At 43.7% G+C, this 22,157-nt stretch overlaps 1 protein-coding gene across 1 annotated transcript in view; it reads right to left on the reverse strand.

Annotated features, from left to right (window-relative positions):
* Window positions 1-20,408, reverse strand: part of ASPG (asparaginase) — a 44,460-nt gene extending 24,052 nt beyond the window's left edge. The window contains exons 1-5 of the mRNA XM_072115913.1: window positions 20,024-20,408; window positions 13,762-13,891; window positions 5,433-5,544; window positions 4,677-4,802; window positions 3,048-3,131 (exon numbers count right to left, since the gene is read on the reverse strand). Of these exons, the coding sequence (XP_071972014.1) occupies window positions 3,048-3,131; window positions 4,677-4,802; window positions 5,433-5,544; window positions 13,762-13,891; window positions 20,024-20,321 (750 nt within the window). The 5' untranslated portion in view covers window positions 20,322-20,408. The remainder of the gene's footprint in view (window positions 1-3,047; window positions 3,132-4,676; window positions 4,803-5,432; window positions 5,545-13,761; window positions 13,892-20,023) is intronic.
* Between the last annotated feature and the right edge of the window lie 1,749 nt (window positions 20,409-22,157).

Genomic DNA, 22,157 nt, shown 5'->3' on the forward strand with positions numbered 1-22,157 from the left:
GCTATACATCCAAGTGTGTGTCTGGGGTTGTCACAGTCCATACACCACAATACTACATTATTACATTTCGGATTTACCATCTAGGGATGCAGCGCGGCAAACATGCACGTAATACAAGGTGTGCAGATACACAAAGACAATCCACCAGCCCTAGTCTAAGAAGCTGATGACCATTTTAATGTTGATGTCATAGCAGCAAATGATATTTGATCAATTCCCTTGTCTACCTACCATTTCTTTATGCACTGGAGCCGTTTTGTGTAGAACATCTAGAAATGGCACATTTACGAAGAAAAAGTGTTTTTAAAAAAGCGTCACCGGAGCAACGTTTGCTCTTAATGTACACATAGCACTGTAACAATACCGCCTGCTCCTGCCCGAGGAGGTAGTTGCCGGCAGGTGACATCGGAAGAGCTGGGGCGTACATAAATTACAGTAAAACCGGCAATGCCAAAAGCCTCCCAAGTGACGTCAGCCTGAGCGTTTACGGCTAATTTACATTTTTTTTCTTAGTTTCATTATGCACAAAAAAACCAGTTCCACTTATTGTATAAAGAAACCGGCACATAAGTGCTGGACATCTACCGGCAGTAAAACAGATGTCCTTTATCTTGTTTTTTTTTTCTCATACTATAAAAAGCATTCAATATTGTATATTTACCTCCAGTTACTTTCAATAATGCAATAATGCAGATAAAAATCTCTCCGGCATGTGGTTTTATCACAGACTGACAATTTTGGATTGTTTATGGGGGTTTTTCAGGTGAAGCTACCATTTTATCGGTAAAAAAACCCACAAACATAACAAAACATTCTTAAAGTGCTGCCATTTTTACTTATATCAAATAGCATACTGTATAATAAATACATATATACACACACACACACACACATGGGTAGAGATGAGCGTAGCCAACTTTAGGTTTGACGTCTTCTGTCCGTCACATAACCTGGACAGGTTGCTTAATCAGGCAGCTTTACTACCCTTGCAACTAGGCATGTCTGTGGTTGTCCACCAGGTGTCCTCCTGGCCAATCACAGTCATGCTTAGTTGCTTGGAGCATAAAGTTTCCTGATGGCTTCTCTGTAACATGTCCGGGTTAGGTGGAGATGCCTAAAGTTGGGGTCTGCTCATTCCTATGTATGACCCTACAATGACGCTAAAATAAGCTAGATTTACAGATAAAATACTATGTAGGGGAAGTATAAAGTGTTGGATGATGGTCTTCAGGGTGCAAGGAGAGGCAGAAAGTACCAACACTATAATAAGAATAAGAATAAATCTTAATATAGTATAACTTTCTAATACTCTGGGAAACAACTTTTCAACAAATCCACTAAATACATGTCTAGTAATTCCTAGATTCAATTCTTTCAAAATCAGATAGATACACTAAAGCAATACACAAAAAAAAAAAAAAAAGTATAACCTACAGCTTATGTTTTGTACCCGGCAGCCTCTGCATGAAAATCATAGCAATGAGTACCATGATATTCAAAAAGGAGAACCACCAAACAGAGGTCATTCTAGGGGCTGCTTTTGTCTGTGTCATGTATCATACAACTCACATATACTACAGACAGGGAAAGCATCTGTCACTCACCTCAAACTTATCTTCTAAGTAAGGAACTAAGCCATAGTATTACAGAATATATAAACGGCAAGTGGAGACCCCTGGATCTACATAGCCCCTTCCTTAACGTAGTACGTCTCTCCTAGAGCAGTGGTGGCTAACCTATGGCACTCGTGCCAGAGGTGGCACTCAGAGCCCTTTCTGTGGGCACTCAGGCCCTCACCAGAGATAACTCCAGGTATCTTCCTGCAGTCCCAGACAGTCCAGGACTTGCTGTGCACAGCGATATTTTAAAGTGACAGCTCTACCTGGGACTACTGGAGGAATGGGAAGGTGTGGACAGATCTGGATTATCATTGTAGCTACTGCTCCGGCCCGGACAATTCTTCCTGTTTATGGGACCCTGGAGGGAAGCTACAATGATCATCCAAATTTCTTCTATTTTCTGCTTTATTGGTGTCCTCAGGGGCTGATATCAATGAAAACTGTGACAGAGAAGGGAGTATAAATCACAAATGAAATTTCTGTGTTGGCACTTTGCGATAAATAAGCAGGTCTTGGTTGTAGTTTGGGCACTCGGTCTCTAAAAGGTTCGCCATCACTGACCTAGAGCCTCATCACAGGAAGATACAAACTGAAGAGTAAACTGCCCTCTAGTGTTCAGAGATGGAAATTAATTTCTTATTAAAAGGAAACCTACCAGTTAGAATGGCAGGGGTAAGCAGTAAGTACCGAGCACCAGCTCAGGGTGAGCTGGTGCCGGTACTTACTTTCGTTAGTGTTATTAAACGCTGTATCGCGGTTTTAACAATTTTTAACCTTTAGAGCATTGTGCGCGCGCCTACATAGGAAATGCCGGAAGATGTTGCGCGCAGCACCGAAGCCTCTTCTGCTCTAAAGTTTAAAAAGTGTTAAAACCTCGGTACTTACTGCTTACCCCTGCCATTCTAACTGGTAGGTTTCCTTTAAATGAACGCTTCTCCATACAGGGAAGACAACATCTCTACTCCATCCACTAAATGGCATTCCACTGGGACGGGGCCCCAGTGCAAATGAATAGCTGCTTGCTAATTTAATGAGTCAAGAAGAAGCTTCCATAACATCCCTAGGCAGCGCATCAGTAATACTGAGCCACGGGAGCCATTAGTGGAATGTTTTGTAAGCAAACTAGTGCAATTTTTTTTTTTGTTTTGGATTTGTGGTCCTATTATCTACAGAGCTACATGTGCGTTTTTTTTCCTTTTTGTTGACTAATGGGAAATAAATTGTGGGACATGCTAACTACATATGTTTTGTACCCTGGACTCTCCTACCAAGTCACTAGGGATGTACAAACACATGGTCGCAGAGAGGCATAGGGCCTTCACAGCCAGATGCCAAACTATTAGGACTAAAAATGCTCTGATACCATTTATTGGAAAAGTTAAAATAAAATACATTTAAATTTTAAAAAATAAATATAAAAAATCTGACCTCTGGAATGACAAACTGGCCTGCGATCATCAGTGCCCCCAACAGATTATCTCGACCATCATTTCGCATCTCATAGATCGGAACCTGGAAGAAAAATAATGTACAATTTCCATTTTCAACGTTATGGTAGTTCATTCACTTTAGTCAGGATTTTAATAGACATTTCCTTTAAGGACATCGAATATCAAAATCCATCAGGATAAACCAGGGACACGTGCTCATAGATCCTAGCACCGTGACTGTGGTAATCTTCTTATATTTGTTATCCATGGCCTCCTTCTATCTAAAATTAATTTAAAATTTTGCTAATGAGCCAGAAGGGTTCTGGGGGCCATTATGAGAGCCCCTCCATGCTACATCTTCACAGGCTGTTACACTGTGTCATCCTCCCCCTCTGAGACAGCCTGATGTAATCTCATTGCAGCAGATGAAGTTTCAGCACACAGGTGCTCCTTGCACACGGTTATTGCCTGTGAATCTGCAGTACAGAGAGGCTCTGGTAACACCCAAAAAGCCATTCTGGTTCCTGAGCATAATTTGAAAAGTTGATTTTAGAAGGAAAGAGACCATGGATAACAAATATAAGAGTAACTAGATCTATGAGTTAGTATCACTGGCGTATCATGCTTGATTTTGAGGGTAGATTTCCTACAAGTGAATGTCAATCTTACTCAAACCTGATTTCTTTGCACCTTCTTCACTTCTTGCAATTTTTTCCCTTCATAGTAAGAGCACCCTACTATTTTTTTCCACTCAGGCCATTGTTCCAGCACATAGTTCACCTGACAGAAAACAAGGCATCCACCTACATTCCCCTACGATACAGTATGTGCCAAGCTCAGTGCTATTTTAAAATGACACATTCTGGGCTAGATTTTCTCTGGAGCTCCTGTTGCAGGCACCGCAATTCTTCTTGTTCTGAAGGGATGCTATAATGATTATCCGAATTTCCCATCCCTATTTCAACCATACCGATACTCTCAGGATACCAATGCGATTGAAAAATGCGGCAGAGCAATGAACAATAAATTATTGCATGTGTTGCAGTGTTGGCACTTTGTAATAAATACGTGGGTTTTGGTTGTTGTTTGGGGAATCAGCCTCTAAAAGGTTCCCCATCACTACTTTAGGGTAATGCACTGGCCAGGACAATATGACCAGCATTACATCTCCCCATTTCAAGGATCCTAAATGGTAAATATGCAACCTTTCCAGCCTCACAGGAGAAAAGGTTGTACATTAAAGGGCATCTACCACCAGGATGAAAGACAGTATGTAAATGTACCCGAGGGGCTCCAGGCTCCACAAGTGTTAATTTGCATACACAGTCTTTCATCCTGGTGGTTGATGTCCTTTAAACTCTAGACGCTCAGTAAGAGTAATATTGCTTTATCATCCAGGTTCCCTGGAGCAGATGTAACAGCGGCATTGGATCTTTATTACATTGACAGAAGGTGAAGACTTGTAGATGCAAGACATCAATATGCGCATACTCCTCGGAGTAACCTGCATGCTACTGCAATACATATGTCTGGCAGCATCTGAAGGACCCAACTTTCAAATCAATCCTTCTGGAAACAGGAGGATCCATACACAACGATGTCAAGTCAATACAACATTCTGACCTACCTGGGATCCGGTCAGCACAATGGTTTTCCCCAAGTTCTCACACATAAAGGACAAAGCAGATGCAGTGTAGGCCATTGTGTCTGTCCCATGTAAAACGACAAAGCCATCGTAATGCTCATAGTTTTTCTGTAGACAACAAAAAGAAAGGAAAGAATGACACTTCTGTACTCAAATAATGGTACAATCCCCAGACCCTTGTTATAAGGCCACACTGAAAATCAATACAAAAGTCACAACTGTCTGGAAAAATTGTTATTATTTTATCCTTGACATTACAAGTTTCCCTTAGGAACCTCCGGATAAAACAGAAGGAAGAGAAGGGTTAAATTAAAAACATAAATATGGGATAAAAAAGACAGCAAGTCCGACCCTCTACATACAAGTAATACAGATATCAGGATGTATATCTACTGCTGCTGGAGATCTATATATAGACATGTTCCAGTCTTCTTGTACAGAGAAATCATTCTAGACTACTGCTACTATCCCCAAATCCTGTGCTACCACAGCTCCCTCTAGTGTCCACGTTAAGACACTGCAGGTATGGATACAGAAGGGCCAATGTGGACAATAGATCATTGGTTATCCCAGCTTTTGAGGGTAAGGTACAATTACTTGTAATACTAATCCTAGAATCCATGGGGGAAAGAGACTTTCTGATTATTAACAAGTTCATCTAAAAAGCTTTCATATGTTGCGCACAGAGGTGGAAAGGCTATATATAAGAATTTTCAGCGGAACATTTACACATTATACCTTGATGTCCGTGGCAATTTTGGCCCAGTCGTAAGTGGTCATATTGCAGGAGTCAAGAAGAGGGGAATACTCCAGTACAGTGTACACAATCCGCTTATTCTGCTTGGAAAGGCTATAAAAGAAGGAAAAAATACATGAAAAATCATTAGGTAAATCTACAACACAAAACAGAATAGAATAGAAATAGAAGATTCCTAATACGACACTCCTGTGCGCAATACCTGGCCCTGCTATCTACAGTCTAAAATACACAGCAGTCTCCATGGAGGATGGGCAGGAGTAGAAGTTCATGGAGACTGCTGTGATTTCATGTGATCAGATACATACACAGGGTGCATTTTGCAAATGTAAAGGGCATTAGACCTTAGATGACATCACACTGGTCTCCTGACATGCTGAGAAGGGGCATGGGGAGGAGTAGATGGGAGGGGACAGCCAAGCAGGACACCCCCCCCCCCCCCCCTCTGATGCCAGGTAATATAACAAAGTTAATTTATAGGGATGTAAGGGTAAAAGAAGGGTGTCAGTTACTTGAGCTCTATTTTCTGCGTAACAAATTGCACTTCATAGTGACGGTATTTAATATTCCATGGCGTGCACTGGGAAGCGGGAAAAAAAATTCCAAATGCAGTGAAAATGGTGAAAAAACACATTTGTGATGTTTTCTTGTGGGCTTGGATTTTACAGCTTTCACTGTGCGCCCCAAATGACAGGCCTACTTTATTCTTTGGGTCGGTCGGATCACCTGGATATCAAATTTGTATAGGTTTTATAATGTTTTCATACATTTAAAAAAATACAACATTTTTTGGGGGATTTTGCCATATTCTGGCTCCAATAACTTTTTCATACTTTGGGGTACGGAGCTGTGGGTGGTGTCATTTTTTGCGAATTTTGATGGCCTTTTCATTGCTATAATTTTTGGGACTGTGCGACCTTTTGATGACTTTTTATTAATTTTTTTATATTTTTCAAAATGGCACAAAAATGCCATTTTCGACTTTGGAGGCTATTTTCAGTTACAGGATTAAACGCAGTGAAAAAACGTTATTATATTCTGATAGAACGGACATTTTCAGACGCGGCGATACCTAATGTGTTTATGATTTTTACTGTTTATTTATATCAGTTCTAGGGAAAGGGGGGTGATTTGAATTTTTAGGGTTTTTTTTATTATAATTTTTTTTTTTTTTTAACTTTTACTATTTTTCAGACTCCCTAGGGTACTCTAACCCTAGTTTGTCTGATCGATCCTATCATATACTGCCATACTACAGTATGGGCGCTGTGATTGGAGGACCCGATGGAGTACCGCCCACAGGAGGGGGGGCTTCTTAAATAAATAGCCGGCTGCGTCGCGCGGCGCGTACGGCCGCTACAGTGCCGGAGAAGCAGACAGACGACTGTGACTGCCTGAACTCTACCATGTGGTAGTTACGGCGTCTGCTCTGCGGCATATAAATGTGTGAATGTGCCTGTATGTTGTGGTGCCTCTGATGATGCTTTGGTCATAAGGGCCAATGCTGAAACGCGTAAGGCAGGGAATACAAGAATAGGCAATTCACTGGTATGCATGAACCTTGCAACCAGCTATCAATTTCTGGACACCAATCAGCCAGATTTAGGGCCGAGACGGCATATTTCAGTCTAGTGTGAATCCCCTAACCCTGGTGGCTATCTAGCACCATACTACATACAGAGGGTTAAAGGGTATCACACTGGTTAGCCTAAGTCCAGTATATTTACACGGCTATTTAGTTTAGCCCAGGTTTTAATATCTTTTGTTATATAATAAAGTTTTGTTTTTTAAACGTTCTAGTTAGGCAGATAAATCATTTAATTCATAGAACGTGAACCATATATCTATAGTGAGTTCATATTTCTTGATTGTAGACTATACAAAAAGAACAGGGGATGGCAGGTTTCCTAGCTAGTGATTTAAATACTGATAAATGGCTGGATGAAGCGAGAGAGGTTTTTTCCGGAAAGGAGCTGGCAGTAGATTCACAGAGTATAAGCATTTCAGCAGCTTTTAAAAATCTTACCCAGATATACAAGGATCATATTCGGGGGTGGTGGGAGACCCAGTCTCTGGAGACATATCTCAAAAATAATATTGTCCCCAGGGGCCTGAGGATACATCTCCAGCCCGCAGCTAGGATCAGATCAGCTGATTTTTTGAAAAAATGGGAGAAAGAGTCAATTGACTCTTCACTCAGATTTATGAGACTCCTCTTGGAGGAGGAGAAAACCAGGCTAGAAGTAACATCACTTAAGCTGAAAGAGCATATTGAAGGTGCTAAAAAATTCTCATCCAATAGTGAGTTCGAGAAAAAAGAAGGAATATTACAACGTACTGTGGAGCGATTTACAATTCAAATAAAAGAACGTAAACACTATCAATTTTGTCGCGACACACAAGACTTTAAAGAGGGAAACATCTTTAATATTCCACACTCTGATAAAACTGAGGGCATATCAGAAGCTGAACCGTCATCTTCAGAGTGTGAATTGTCTGATAGTGAGTCCTTGCGGAGAACAAATAATACACCCCGAAAACAGTCGAATAGACCCTATCAATTCCAGGGGGGTGTGGAAAGCACTAGCTCCAGAGGAGGGAATAGAGGTAGAGGGGCCCCGCAGAGAAAACAACGGGGGGGGTTTTTAGCCAGAGAAGCACCAATCACCGATTATATGGTGAGGAGGAAACAGAAATGAAATTTAGTTCTATTAAAAACCAGATGCAGATCATAAACCTCTCTAAACGACTAATAACAGACTTGGAAAGACAAACCTTAAGTAAGGGGCTATCATTTGTACCAACACCCCCTTTCGATATGTTTACATGGGTCAAAGATTTACAGTTATTTATTAGAAAATTAAAATGGAAAAAATTTTTCAAACAACACAGTAGGAGACAGTGTGAGGAATTAGGTCTAGATGATACAGACCTGGAGTGCTTTGAAGCAATGATGGGTCTGGTGGATGAAACGCAACAGCAGGAGGGGGAGGGCCCTTTTACTAAACTCAAGCCCCCCTCTAGGAAATTTCCACCAACCAACAGTGATACATCACTAGATATATTTTTAAGTCTTGTCACCGATGAATTGAGAAACCTACAAGCTAATCCGGGAACAGTGCAATACAATATCACTAGAGCAGAGAGGCAATGTATCAGAAACCTGGAGGATGACAAATCCATAGTGATCAAGCCCTCTGACAAAGGGGGGAACTTGGTCATTATGGATAGGGATCAATACATCCTGATGTGCCGTAACATCCTGAGAGATAGGGACTGTTACAGGGCCTTGGATCAGAATCCCACTACACGGTTCAGGGAGACTTTGAAGGAGATTATACTCCAAGCACTCTCTGACAAATTGATCAGTTTAGCTGAATCTGAATTCCTGATACCCAAATTTCCCAGGGTGGCCACTTTTTACAGTCTCCCCAAAATCCATAAGGGGACAACTCCCCTTAAGGGTCGCCCTATTGTATCAGGGATCGATAGTGTCACCCAGAATGTAAGCCTGTATGTGGACCAGGTTCTCCGATCTTTCGTCCAGACGCTTCCATCGTATGTGAGAGATACGATGGATGTTTTAAAGAGGCTGGAAGGAGTTCAAATAGATCAGGGCACCTTCCTAGCCAGTCTGGATGTGGAAGCCTTATATAATTCGATACCTCATGATGCTGGTTGCAATGCTGTCGCCTATTTTTTACAATCTAGAGGCATGCAATTCATGAAACATAATGAATTGGTAATCTCCCTCTTACGATTTGTATTGGAACATAATGTTTTTACATTCAATGGCAAGTTCTTCCACCAGCTCAGGGGAGTGGCTATGGGGAGCCCCTGTGCTCCCACATATGCTAATCTCTTCCTGGGCTGGTGGGAGAAAGAACTGGTCTTTAATGACCAGTTGGAACTTTTTACATCTCACATAATGATTTGGTTACGTTTTATAGATGATGTGCTGATCCTGTGGAATGGCACAGTAGAGGAATTCAAGGAATTTGTGAAGGTCTTGAATACAAACACTATAGGACTTTTTCTGACCTCAGAGATTCATGAGGATAGGATCTCATTCCTTGACCTCTCCATAGAGAAGACCTTGTCAGGAGGATTAAGAACTAAGATCTTTAGGAAACCAACGGCTACAAATAGCCTATTAGCATGGAACAGTTGGCATCCTACGCCACTCAAACGTGGTATCCCAAAAGGACAATACCTCCGGGCTAGGAGGAATTGTTCCGATATGTCAGAATATATTAGAGCAGCCTCTGACTTAAGGGAGAGATTTCAGGATAGGGGCTATCCGACTGCCATCCTCAGAGATGCCCATCAAAATGCTCTATCCCAGAGAAGGGAAACTCTCCTGACCCCTCGGAGTAGGGATGAATCTTCAGAAGATGTACGCATCATTGCAACCTATGATGCGCAACACAGACAGGTTAAGGAAATCTTGTCCACTTTCTGGAGGTTGCTACAAATGGACCCAGATGTGGGCCATTTGGTGGGTGAATTTCCGAGGATAACATATCGAAGGGGCAGGAATTTTAAAGATAAATTGGTTCATAGCCACCTGGAACCTGATGTTGTGGAAACCTGGCTTCCCAAACCACCATGCGGAACTTTCAAATGTGGTTCCTGCAAGGCGTGCCAATCCATCTTGCCGAGTAGGACCTTTGTGAGTAAGATCACGGGACAAGTATTTATGAATCAACAATTTATTAATTGCAGGAGCAGAGGGGTCGTCTACTTACTCACCTGCATTTGTGGATCCCAATATGTGGGTAAAACCATACGGGAGTTCCGTGTACGCATTAGGGAACACATTAGGAATATTGAAAGAAAAGACGATACAGTTGTATCCCGACATGTATGGGACAAACATGAGGGTGATGCCCTCTGCATTAAATTTCAAGGTATTGAGGTGGTTTCTCCGCCAATAAGAGGGGGTGATTTTGACCGTTTGGTCACTCAAAGAGAGTCCCGCTGGATCTGTGTGATGGACACCGAAAAGCCGCAGGGTCTGAATGACTCTATTAACTATGCCTGCTTCTTATAAGTCCTAGTAGCTATATGGCGATTATTGATTGATTCTAAATGGATTTATGAGTATCTGATTCTGTGTGGATCTATAAGCACTTGATAATGCCATATAGAGGTGCTAGGGACCCCGTGTACTGGGAAATGGGGAATGATTATGTGACAGTTTCCTTATCTACAATGCCGTGATCTAATTGAATACTTTACTCTATAGGCTCTCTTTTGGGAATCTTTTTTCTTTGCCTAAAGCCATTGGGTATAATTTCTAGATCAAAAAACCGCAAGAGTGACCCCTGCAGTTGAAGGGATGCGTTTCTCGCGCATTATGTGATCCTCGGTGGAGCGATACTATTGGTCTAGGTGATCGGGCCTCCGTCTATGTCACAGGCAAGGTGGGCGCTGTGATTGGAGGACCCGATGGAGTACCGCCCACAGGAGGGGGGGCTTCTTAAATAAATAGCCGGCTGCGTCGCGCGGCGCGTACGGCCGCTACAGTGCCGGAGAAGCAGACAGACGACTGTGACTGCCTGAACTCTACCATGTGGTAGTTACGGCGTCTGCTCTGCGGCATATAAATGTGTGAATGTGCCTGTATGTTGTGGTGCCTCTGATGATGCTTTGGTCATAAGGGCCAATGCTGAAACGCGTAAGGCAGGGAATACAAGAATAGGCAATTCACTGGTATGCATGAACCTTGCAACCAGCTATCAATTTCTGGACACCAATCAGCCAGATTTAGGGCCGAGACGGCATATTTCAGTCTAGTGTGAATCCCCTAACCCTGGTGGCTATCTAGCACCATACTACATACAGAGGGTTAAAGGGTATCACACTGGTTAGCCTAAGTCCAGTATATTTACACGGCTATTTAGTTTAGCCCAGGTTTTAATATCTTTTGTTATATAATAAAGTTTTGTTTTTTAAACGTTCTAGTTAGGCAGATAAATCATTTAATTCATAGAACGTGAACCATATATCTATAGTGAGTTCACATACTACAGTATGGCAGTATATGGGGATTTTACTCCCCATTCATAACAATGTGCAATTAGCACATTGTCATGAATGGGTTAAAACGAAGTAGCCCCGGGTATTCGGAACACCCGAGGCTACCATGACGACGGATCGCCGCTCCTCGTGACGTCATCGGGGAGCGACGATCCGCGGCAAGATGGCGTCGCCCATGATCGAGGTAAAAACACCCGCTAGCACCGATCGCGTTACCAGTAAGCCTTTGCTGCAATATGCAGCAAAGACTTACCGGCTATGAAGGGGGCTCGGCCCGCGAGCCCTCTCCATGCAACGGGACCCGGCGCGAGCCGTACTAGTACGGTGCGCGTCGGAAAGGGGTTAATGATCTATTCAATGATGTTAAACACAGAATATACTGTACAAAAGAATGCAGCAATAACAGAGTATTCACTAAACTTGGTGTGAGCCTTAAGAAACCACAGTGTATTCCCTTCTTCCCAAACAATAACACAATGTATAATGAAGGAAGCTTACTAATTGGCATATGCTAATGAGTTATCCCTCTAAGCAGAATCATTACCACCTCTGAATGAAGCGCATCAATTGGTATCTGAACGATCCTCGCACTTTCATCCCCCAAGATCTGCCAGTAATTAATTGAGCTTCACATCTGAATACATTCCCCCGACTTTCAAGGTCGAGAGGCCTCGTGTAACCCTCAGAGGTCGGGTGATGCTTGGCACAGCTGTATCATTAACAGGCCCCCGAAGTCTGAGGACCAAGAGCTGCTCTTCCCATAATTCCTTTATGAGCAAACACAATTATCTTCCTGCTCATGTAATGACAAAATTAACCTTGGTATGGAATTAATTTATACAGTCCCTGTATGCAAATCTCAATTTATTTACATAATTTATTATTAACTTTATTTAGGGGATCAGAAAAAATGCTCAAAATGTAACATTTCAGACTCCCTGGCATGTTCCCTATATTATTAAATTATTCAATGTAACTGTTGTATCAGGCAACAGATTCTGAATGACAAACTCCAATAGCTAGAGGGAAGGTCGCACAGTCAGAAATGCTGTTTTACTGCAACATCGTGCAGCGGGTACCAATATATATGGCGATTTTTGCTACAAACCCATGTAGGCAGTTTGTGGCTGCCAGGTGCCACACGCTAAAAATAACAGGGGAGACCCTGAATGGCACAAGCCCCATAGGAGTGAGGTTTCTATATATGGAAGACTATAAGATTCACCGTTAAGAGACATGCCTCTCCTGTTCCTGCATATAGTTGTAAGATAAAGTGAGCCCTTTCGAATTGCATGATTTTTTCTAATATTTTAATATAATGTGGTCTGCTTGTTTTAGGAAATTATGGACAAGCAATGTAACTAAACCTATGGGATAAGTATAAATAAGGCACAAAGCACCGAAAAGAAAAATGTATCTGGTGGTACATGCTGCTCCAGGTTCAGTACTCCAGGTAAAGTACTATATTATCCCTCCCTTCAACACTCCAGTGTGAGAAGAGCCTTATGGGGCAGTGGACAATGGTTACAGAATGCAGAGGTAGTAGAACTACTGCAGACCCAGTTCCAGCCCAGTCCCTCATCTGGGACATATATATGACCATCCATCTAACGTACAATAACAGTGCCCCTTTACACTCTTCCTTCCTTCCACACATAATTCAAGTCGGATCCTCTCCAAATTTTTTAAAAAAGCCTTCCCAGAGGAGGACCCCAACACTTACTTAAAAGGGGTTGTCCAGCTGTGGAAAGAAAAAAAACCTTGTCCAGCGAACCCGCACTGCCACCCATCAGTGCTGTTTGTTGTTTGTTTACAGAGGGAAGTGCTCCAGTCCGACCACTTCTGCCCACCTGATACAGCATTAGTTTCCCTGCTTATTAGGCGCGGCAGGAGTGGACTGGTGGGCACGCCAGGGGGGCGGAAGTAGTCTGACCAGAGTGTGCCTTTTGATTTCCTTTAAGGGAGCTGCCTTATAAGTAATCTACCATCAGCAGAATAAACCAGAAACCCTTACTCATAGGTCCAAGAACTTTGACTACAGTAATCAGCTTATATTTGTTATCCATGGCCTCCTTGTCCAATCCTGGAAAACATATTTGCACAATCTACAAACCATCTGCCTGTGTGCCAAGCACGTTTGTCACTCCTATGGGATGAACACTGCCGCACTAACATATACATTATATATAAAGATGAATGTCATTATATCAGGCCTAACTTTATGTTAAAGTTAGGCCAATATAAAATGAGTGATACATGAACACTTACGGGAGAACCAGAGTGTTTTCAGGGAAATCGTGGAAGTCGTAGAGCTTGGTTTGCTGGGCATACTGCTCATCGTGTAGGATTGGGAGCTTTTTCAGAGCCTTGGCAAATGCATTTGCCTGAGGAGCCAACACTAAAGGGACAGAAATGCAAATAAGAAAAAAAAAATCATTAACAGGTTTATCTGCTCCAAGCAATCCAAGAATTACCATGTCATTGTTTACTTCTTTTGAATTCAATAACTTTATTTACATTCACTTTGCATAAAGTAGAATTACAACCCCCCCACAATCTATTTATTGGGGGCTGGAGACGGTAGGTTGTCCTGTCCCAGATATCCCAGTCTTCACTTTATTACAATCTAATTCCAGCACAATAACTACTAATTCTATTAGTAAATCAGACAGGCAAATTGTGTGTTTTTTTCCTTTTGTGGGGGACATGTACGCAAAAGGACAATACAGATGATTGCTAGGGGTTCTCTGCAGTTGGATATATCACCAATATATTTTTATATTTTAATAATTCTGAAAAACCAAAGTAGAGAATAATTTAAAAAAGAAGCAGGCACCTCTCCTGATCCTGCTAGAATAGTAAATGATCGTCTTCCCCAAAACATAACAATTCACACAAACAGGACAGCACATACAATAAAATACATCTTCTTAGGGACCCTTCAAAGTGAATGAGAAAACGTATTCATTCTTCACAACCTTCCCTGCTGTACTCTGCAGCTGAATGTGTCACCCTCTACTCATTCAGGGCAGTGAGTAATATGTCCTACTAAAAAACCTTGCAGACACATTGCATCAGATCACACAGCCAAAACACTTCATTTTACAGACTGTGAGCTCTCACTCCTACTGTTTTATGTGATCATGATCATACAAGAATTTTTTTTATCTATGTGACCGATGATCTGCAAACCGCTGCAGAATAGGATGGTGCTATATAAAGAAAGATTATTATATATTATGCTGGAAATTCCAACGCATACTCTGGCCCTTTCCCAACTTATCCTCCATGGAAGGTATTAAAGGGGAATGTACCGTAAGGACCCATACACTTGTGCAGACGAGAAGATGGAGAAGATGCGCCAGATATGTAATTGATTATAGGCAGAGGCGGACGAAGACTGGGCTGTATGAATATTATTATATCCCTTAGAACAGTGGTGGCGAACCTATGGCACGCAGCCCATCCTGTGGGCACTCAGGCCATCGCCCCAATTTCACCAAACAGGACCACATCCACCAAATCTTCCTGCATTCCTAAGCAACTTAAGAGATGCTGCTCTCAGTGCCATTTTAAAGAGAACCTACCACCACGAAGCTACCTATAAAGGTAGATCGGGTGGTAGGTGGATGTAAGGGACGTGAGGAGAGCTCTTTTTAGAGCTAATCCTCACGTCCCCGCTAACTTTTGGGAAACTTTATTAACCTAATATGTAAATTTAGTTATGCGGCTACTCCACGCCCCAGTAGCCACATTACTCCTCCTACCCTGTTGTGTCCGCCGCGCAGCTCCTCGTAGCTGCGCGCCCTCGTCTGACAAGCCGGCTACTACGCATGCGCAGTAGCTCCGGCCTCGGAGCTGGGACTGCTCAGCCAGCGTTCCGCGCATGCGCAGAACGCCATCATATCGGACGAGGGCGCGCAGCTACGAGGAGCTGTGCGCCGGACACAACAGGGTAGGAGGAGTAATGTGGCTACTGGGGCGTGGAGTAGCCGCGCTGTGTAGCCTCGTGCCGGCTACTCCACGCCCCAGTAGCCGCATAACTAAATTTACATATTAGGTTAATAAAGTTTCCCAAAAGTTAGCGGGGACGTGAGGATTAGCTCTAAAAAGAGCTCTCCTCACGTCCCTTACATCCACCTACCACCCGATCTACCTTTATAGGTAGATTCGTGGTGGTAGGTTCCCTTTAAAGCAACACTTCACTGGCTGTTTGAAACTGCAGGAAAAGTGAGAAGGTGTTGACTGAACTGCATTGTCTTTGGAGGTCATCCTGCTGGACCCACCATTCTTCCTGGAGAGAAGCTACAATGATGACCCACCATCTTTCAACTGTATTGGTGGCCATGTTGGCACTTCATGGTAAATAAGTAGATTTTGGTTGTAGTTTGGGCACTCGGTATCTGAAAGGTTCGCCATCACTGCCTTAGAATATGTCTGGAATTCAATGCCTCCATATGGTACTAGAATCAAGCTTGGGGAAAGGAGGATGTGTCCCTTCTGCCTGCTTTCAATCTGGGTCTCAGGACCTTTGAAGGTCCCAAATTGGCTATTGTGTATAAAGGGGAATTGAGAGCAGGAGCAGATGTACAAAGATTTCATGGTGAAAGCCCTTCTAACTATAAAATTTGCTGGGTGGTTTCAATTGCCATTGGCCCCGGGCTACCGCGGAGAGGGGAGGGATGAGCTGTGCGAACCTGGGCTAACATATAGTAGTGTGAAAGTAGCCTATAGGGCAGTGGTGGCGAACCTATGGCATGGGTGCCAGAGCTGGCACTCGGAGCACTCACTGTGGGCACCCAGACCATCACCCCAGCACAGAGTTTGCAAGGTCTCAAAACCTCCACCTGCAGTCCCTGGCCACCCAGGATGTGCTGTGATCAATGCTATTTTAAAGCTACACATCCTTAGGTGCCTGGGACTATAGGAGGAGCAAGGAGGTGCAGACAAGGCTACATTATTATTGGAGCTCCTTCTCTGAGCACCCGAATTCTTACTGTTCAGGGGCCCCTGGAAGGAAGCTCCAATGATAATCGGAATTTCTCCTATTTCATTCAACTGTATTGGTGTCCTTAGGACACAGATACAATTAAAAGCTGCCATGTTGGCACTTTGCATTTAAATAAGTGGGTTTGGTTGTAATTTGGGCACTTGGTCTCTAAAAGGATCGCCACCACTGCTATAGGGAATACTATTTTCTCTGCACTAGTTGTTCTAGTAAGTTACATGACACATAGATGGAGCTTGTAAGCTGTTGATTTTGTACAATGTTCTTTGCCAAACCACATAAGTGGATAATCCTGGATACTGTAGATTTGGCTTCAGGTTCCTATGTCAGTGCTGCGCTCCAGGTTTTGTTTGTTTCGTGTCCAGGTTGTGTTACATAATCCGTGTAGTGATCACATGGTACAGCAGTAATGTATAGAGTTACACTGTACTGTGACCGCGCGTGCACACACATAACCTTCACTACCCGTCATATAAACACTGCAGTATAATCCGGTCATAAACTGGACTGGAGAAACGTGACTGCACATACATAGAAAGCACAAACCCTTGTGCCCCTAAGTCCTCATAATTCTGTTTGTAAGAAAGTTGGGTGACAAGTTTATGTCTAGCTATATTCTAGCATATTATGTATAGGAAATATACCGTATTTTCCGGACTATAAGGCGCACATAAAAGCCTAGGATTTCCTTAGAAATCCAAAGTGCGCCTTATAGTCCGGTGCGCCCTATGTATGGAGGAGGGCAGCGGACCCTACTTACATAGGTCCCCGCTACCGGAGACAGCAGATCTCCAGCGGGAACTGCAGACCACGCGGCACGAACAACTTCTGCCGCGTCGGTCTGCAGTTCCCACTGGAGATCTGCTGTCTCCGGTAGAGGGGATCTATGTAAGTAGGGTTCGCTGCCCTCCTCCACCTGAACGGACCCCCTTCCCCGGAGACCGCTCACCTCTTGCCGCTCTCACCTCCGCTCCGTTTTCTGTCACGCTGCCGGACCTTCGCCACGCCCCCGGCCACCCTGCGCCTTATAGTCCGGTGCGCCTTATATATGGAATTTTTCCATATATAAGGCGTTTTCTACTAATGCGCCTTATAGTCCGGTGCGCCTAACGGCCCGGAAAATACGGTATTTGCTATATTCTAACACAGTTACTGATCTGACTGTAAACAAAGGACTCAACAAGAAAACTTTATCCCCAGTAGCCCAAGATGCGTGTTAGGACATGGTATTGGGGACTTCTAAGCTAACCACAGGGCTTTGGCTTCTGGGTGGGAAGCCTTACCATATCTCTACCACCGATACTAGAGCCTGCCCTCATGATCACCACTTCTGATGTGTTTGCTAATAAATGCTGCAATTCAATGGCAACGGGAAACATTTACCAGGACTTATAAGCCAGTTTTTTTGTAGTACAACCCCCAAATTAATAGCAATTCCTTGAAAACTGCCAGAAATTTTAATTATTTCCACCATTCACCACCTCCACACCAAATTGGCGAGGTTTCTTGCCTAGCGGCACAGTGGGCCTAAATAATCTGCCAATCAGAGGAAGCCTAACCTAACACTACTTGTGTGGTATTCACACCAAGCTTCTACCGTACATCATGTTTGGGTACAGAGACATAAAATCAGTAGGCACAATGTGCCTGGTGTTTTTTGGGCAGAAGCTACAACAAATTAATTTCAGTCGTGTGATGCCAAAAAAAATAAAATAAATAAAAATCATGAGGTGGCGACATACAAGACCTATACAAACATTGTGCAAAATCTTATCACGAAACCGATAAGAACGTGGCAAGTCCAGCGCTTCTACAATAACAGTTTATACTGATTAACCACAGTTTTGGCTCAACACCACAGAAGTCAGATGCAGAGATACATCACTGTACGGGGGAACATCTCCGATCATACCGCTGGACTATTCAGTAACCAGTACCCTACAGCAATTATATTGGAGACCCCCAGAGCAAACAATAATACTGTGGAACCCCAGAGCAGAGAGAAGAGGGGAAAAAAAATCTCTCCTGACCTGGCTCCTCTTCTCCATATATTACACTACAGCCTCTTCTCTATGTCCCATGCTGGTTGTATGCATTGGCATCAGGACCCAGAGCAGAACTGTACCAGCAGCAGGAGAGGACCCGGGAGCAGTACTGTACAGCTGACAAGTACTTACCACTCCTGGGTCCTCTACTGCTCCTGAAACCAGCATATTCACCCAATGTCAGATCATAAAGTGGAGCAGCAGGAGAGGACCCAGGAGCAGAGTGCAGTACAGCTGACAAATACTCACCACTCCTAAGTCCTCTACTGCTCCTGACACCAGCACATTCAACCATTGTCAGGACACCGAGTGGAGCAGCAGGAGAGGACTCGGGAGCAGTACAGCTGACAAGTACTCACCACTCCTGGGTCCTCTACTGCTCCTGACAAAAGCACATTCAACCAACGTCAGGACACCGAGTGGAGCAGCAGGAGAGGATCCGAGAGCAGTACAGTACAGCTGACAAGTACTCACCACTCCTGGGTCCTCTACTGCTCCTGACACCAGCACATTCAACCAATGTCAGGACACCGAGTGGAGCAGCAGTACAGTACAGCTGCCAAGTACTTACCTCTCGGCCCTCGGTCATTTACTCATCTGAGGACTGATTGAGTGACCTGGAAAACAGGTCTGTGGAGTCAGTCGGTGACAGTTTTGGTGGAGTCAGGGACATTGAGGAGTCATCCAGGTTTGCCTTATTGACAACACCACCCCAGGAACATGAGAAGGTTTCTATTACACAGTATAGATGGTCCATACACTTGTGTTTTTTTTAACTGGCTAAAGCAGTAAGTAGCGTTACACTGGTGTTCAGTGTACCTCAATGGATATAAACAGGATTTCAGGTCTTCCTGTGGACCAACCGCACAATAGGAAATACTATTGTAATGCAGTGATGAGATATAACCGATGGAAATATCCCACTGACACCAACAATGGCCACAAAACATCTAGAGGAGTTCTCAGCCATGGGCAATCCCTACTCCTTGACAATGAGCTGATCAGAAAGACCCCAGTGATCAGCTGTGATCTGTAGGGGTTTCTGATGAAATCCAAAATACCCATTGCATCAGTAAGAAGTAGTTGCTATAACATCTGCATCTATTGCATCTGTACTGGCACAGCATTGGTCATATTTTGCGTTCACAATATAAAACATTAGTTTTCACACATATGATCTAGATATTGGAAAGTTAGGCGCAGTTCACACCTGCATCTGTGCTTCCATTATACTGTCAGGCTTTAAATTAGGTGTCCATTATTAACAGCAGGGAAAAAAAGATAAGAAATACAAGGAATCTGCAGAAGTTTGAAGTTAGCCTTACAAGGATTTCATCATTTTCAGAAAGGCTTAACCCCATAATATGCACTGTACAGCCTGTCTCTTATCAGCTTACAAGACTACAACCCCCACCATCCCCTGCAGAGAACTCCCAGTGCATGCTGGGAGTTGTAGTGTCCCATCTCCCCAATATACCTTCATTCTGGTACATCATGCCGATGGTCCCCCCCGTGTTGACCACCAGCACCCGGGCCTCGCTCACGATGCCAGTCAGGCTGTCCAGGGACCCGGAGAGGCTCTGGCTCTTGGACAGCTTTCTCTTGCGGGTGCTGGGGGGTCCGGGTACCCGAGGGGGCAGTGCCGGGGGCTGCGGGGGTGATGCCAGCATGGCATCCTGCTCCAGCAGGTCCAGGTGGGTGTGTGACAAGGCCTTGGAGAGCCGGGACACCGAGGTGCTGCGGGGGGTGATGGCAGCTCTGTCCTCCTCCGCCATGCTGCTGCTCCTAGCGCTAGCACTACAGTGAGAAGGAGGAGGCGCTGCCCCCACGTGTGGTGTAAACACCCGCCCCCCCAAGACACGGCCCCGGCCCCGAGCCACTGAGGAAGAGGAGGAGGAGGGGGAAGCGTTATCACCGGCAAGATGGAGAGCGCCCTGATAACAGCAAAGTCCTTACTCCAGCAACTCCATTCTAGACCATTCACCAGTGAGGAGGCAGCTCCATTCTATACACTTCGCTACAGAGGTGACTACAGTCATGGCCATAAGTTTTGAGAATGACACAAACATTACATTTTCACATGATCTGTTGCCCTCTGGTTTTTATGTGTTTGTCAGATGTTTTTATCACATACAGAAATACAAGTGCAATCATATTGTGAGTAACAAAAGCTTTTATTGACAGAGTGAGTTACTGCAGCAAGTCAATATTTGCAGTGTTGATTTGCAGTGTTCTTCTTCAGGACCTCTGAAATTCTCCCTGGCAGCTCTCAATCAACTTCTGGACCAAATCCTGACTGATAGCCGTCCATTCTTGCACAATCAATACTTGCATTTTGTCACAATTTGTTGGTTTTTGTTTATCCACCCGTCTCTTGATGATTGATCACAAGTTCTCAATGGGATTAAGATCTGGGGAGTTTCCAGGCCATGGACCCCAAATCTCTATGTTTTGTTCCCTGAGCCATTTAGTTATCACCTTTGCTTTATGGCAAGCTGCTCCATCATGCTGGAAAAGGCATTGTTGTTCACCAAACTGCTCTTGGAGGACATTCTTGTCCCATTCTTTATTCATGGATGTGTTTTTTAGGTAAGACTGTGAGAGACGATTCCCTTGGCTGAGAAGCCGCCCAACACATGAATGGTTGCAGGATGCTTTACAGTTGGCATGAGACAAGACTGGTGGTATCGCTCACCTTGTCCTCTCCGAACAAGCTGTTTTCCAGATGTTCCAAACAATCGCAAAGGGGATTCATCAGAGAAAATGACTTTACCCCAGTCCTCAGCAGTCCCCTCCCTGTACCTTTTGCAGAATATCAGTCTGTCCCTGATGGTTTTTCTGGAGAGAAGTGGCTTCTTTGCTGCCCTCCTTCACACCAGGTCTTGCTCCAAGAGTCGCCACCTCACAGTGCGTGCAGATGCACTCACACCTGCCTGCTGCCATCCCTGAGCAAGCTCTGCACTGCTGGTAGCCCGATCCTGAAGCTCAGGGCCGGCGCTATGGGTAGGCAAAGGAAAGAAAAGGAAACAATCTCTTCTTGAATTTTGTTTCTAGGTGCCATGGATCCAAAGATATTCAGGTTTAAAGTGAGAATATCAGGTGCCATTTTTATATATAAAAATTACTCCAGACGGCAGTTTAACAGTTAATATCTCAGTTTTCCTGACATTTAGAAACATAAATTTAGATTCATATAAAAGAGGAGACTCTCTTCTTTCATAGGAAAAAAAGAAGTGAGGTTCTATGTGTCACAGAGCCAGAGATACAGCTCTCTGACGTGCGCCCCCCTCCAGATTCTTAGCCATCAGAGTTTGCTGCACACAGGAGCTGCTGCACCTCACAGATAATGGAAATATTCACTTTATATGTTACTACATTTTGAGAAGGGATAATATCAACCAATAATCATGTTTTTAACCCTTCTCTATGCAGAACTATCTAAGAACACACTTTCTCTCTTATTGCCTTTTATTTCATAAGCAGATATCTAGTTAATACAGTTTTAGTGATTATGTGGATTTATTTATGTGAACATATGAATATTGGACATATGTGAACTCTACACATGTTCATGTATTACATTTAGGAGATGTGAATGTAAATATTCAGTT

Source organism: Engystomops pustulosus, chromosome 7 (genome assembly GCF_040894005.1).
Source record: "Engystomops pustulosus chromosome 7, aEngPut4.maternal, whole genome shotgun sequence".
NCBI classification, from domain to species: Eukaryota; Metazoa; Chordata; class Amphibia; order Anura; family Leptodactylidae; genus Engystomops; species Engystomops pustulosus.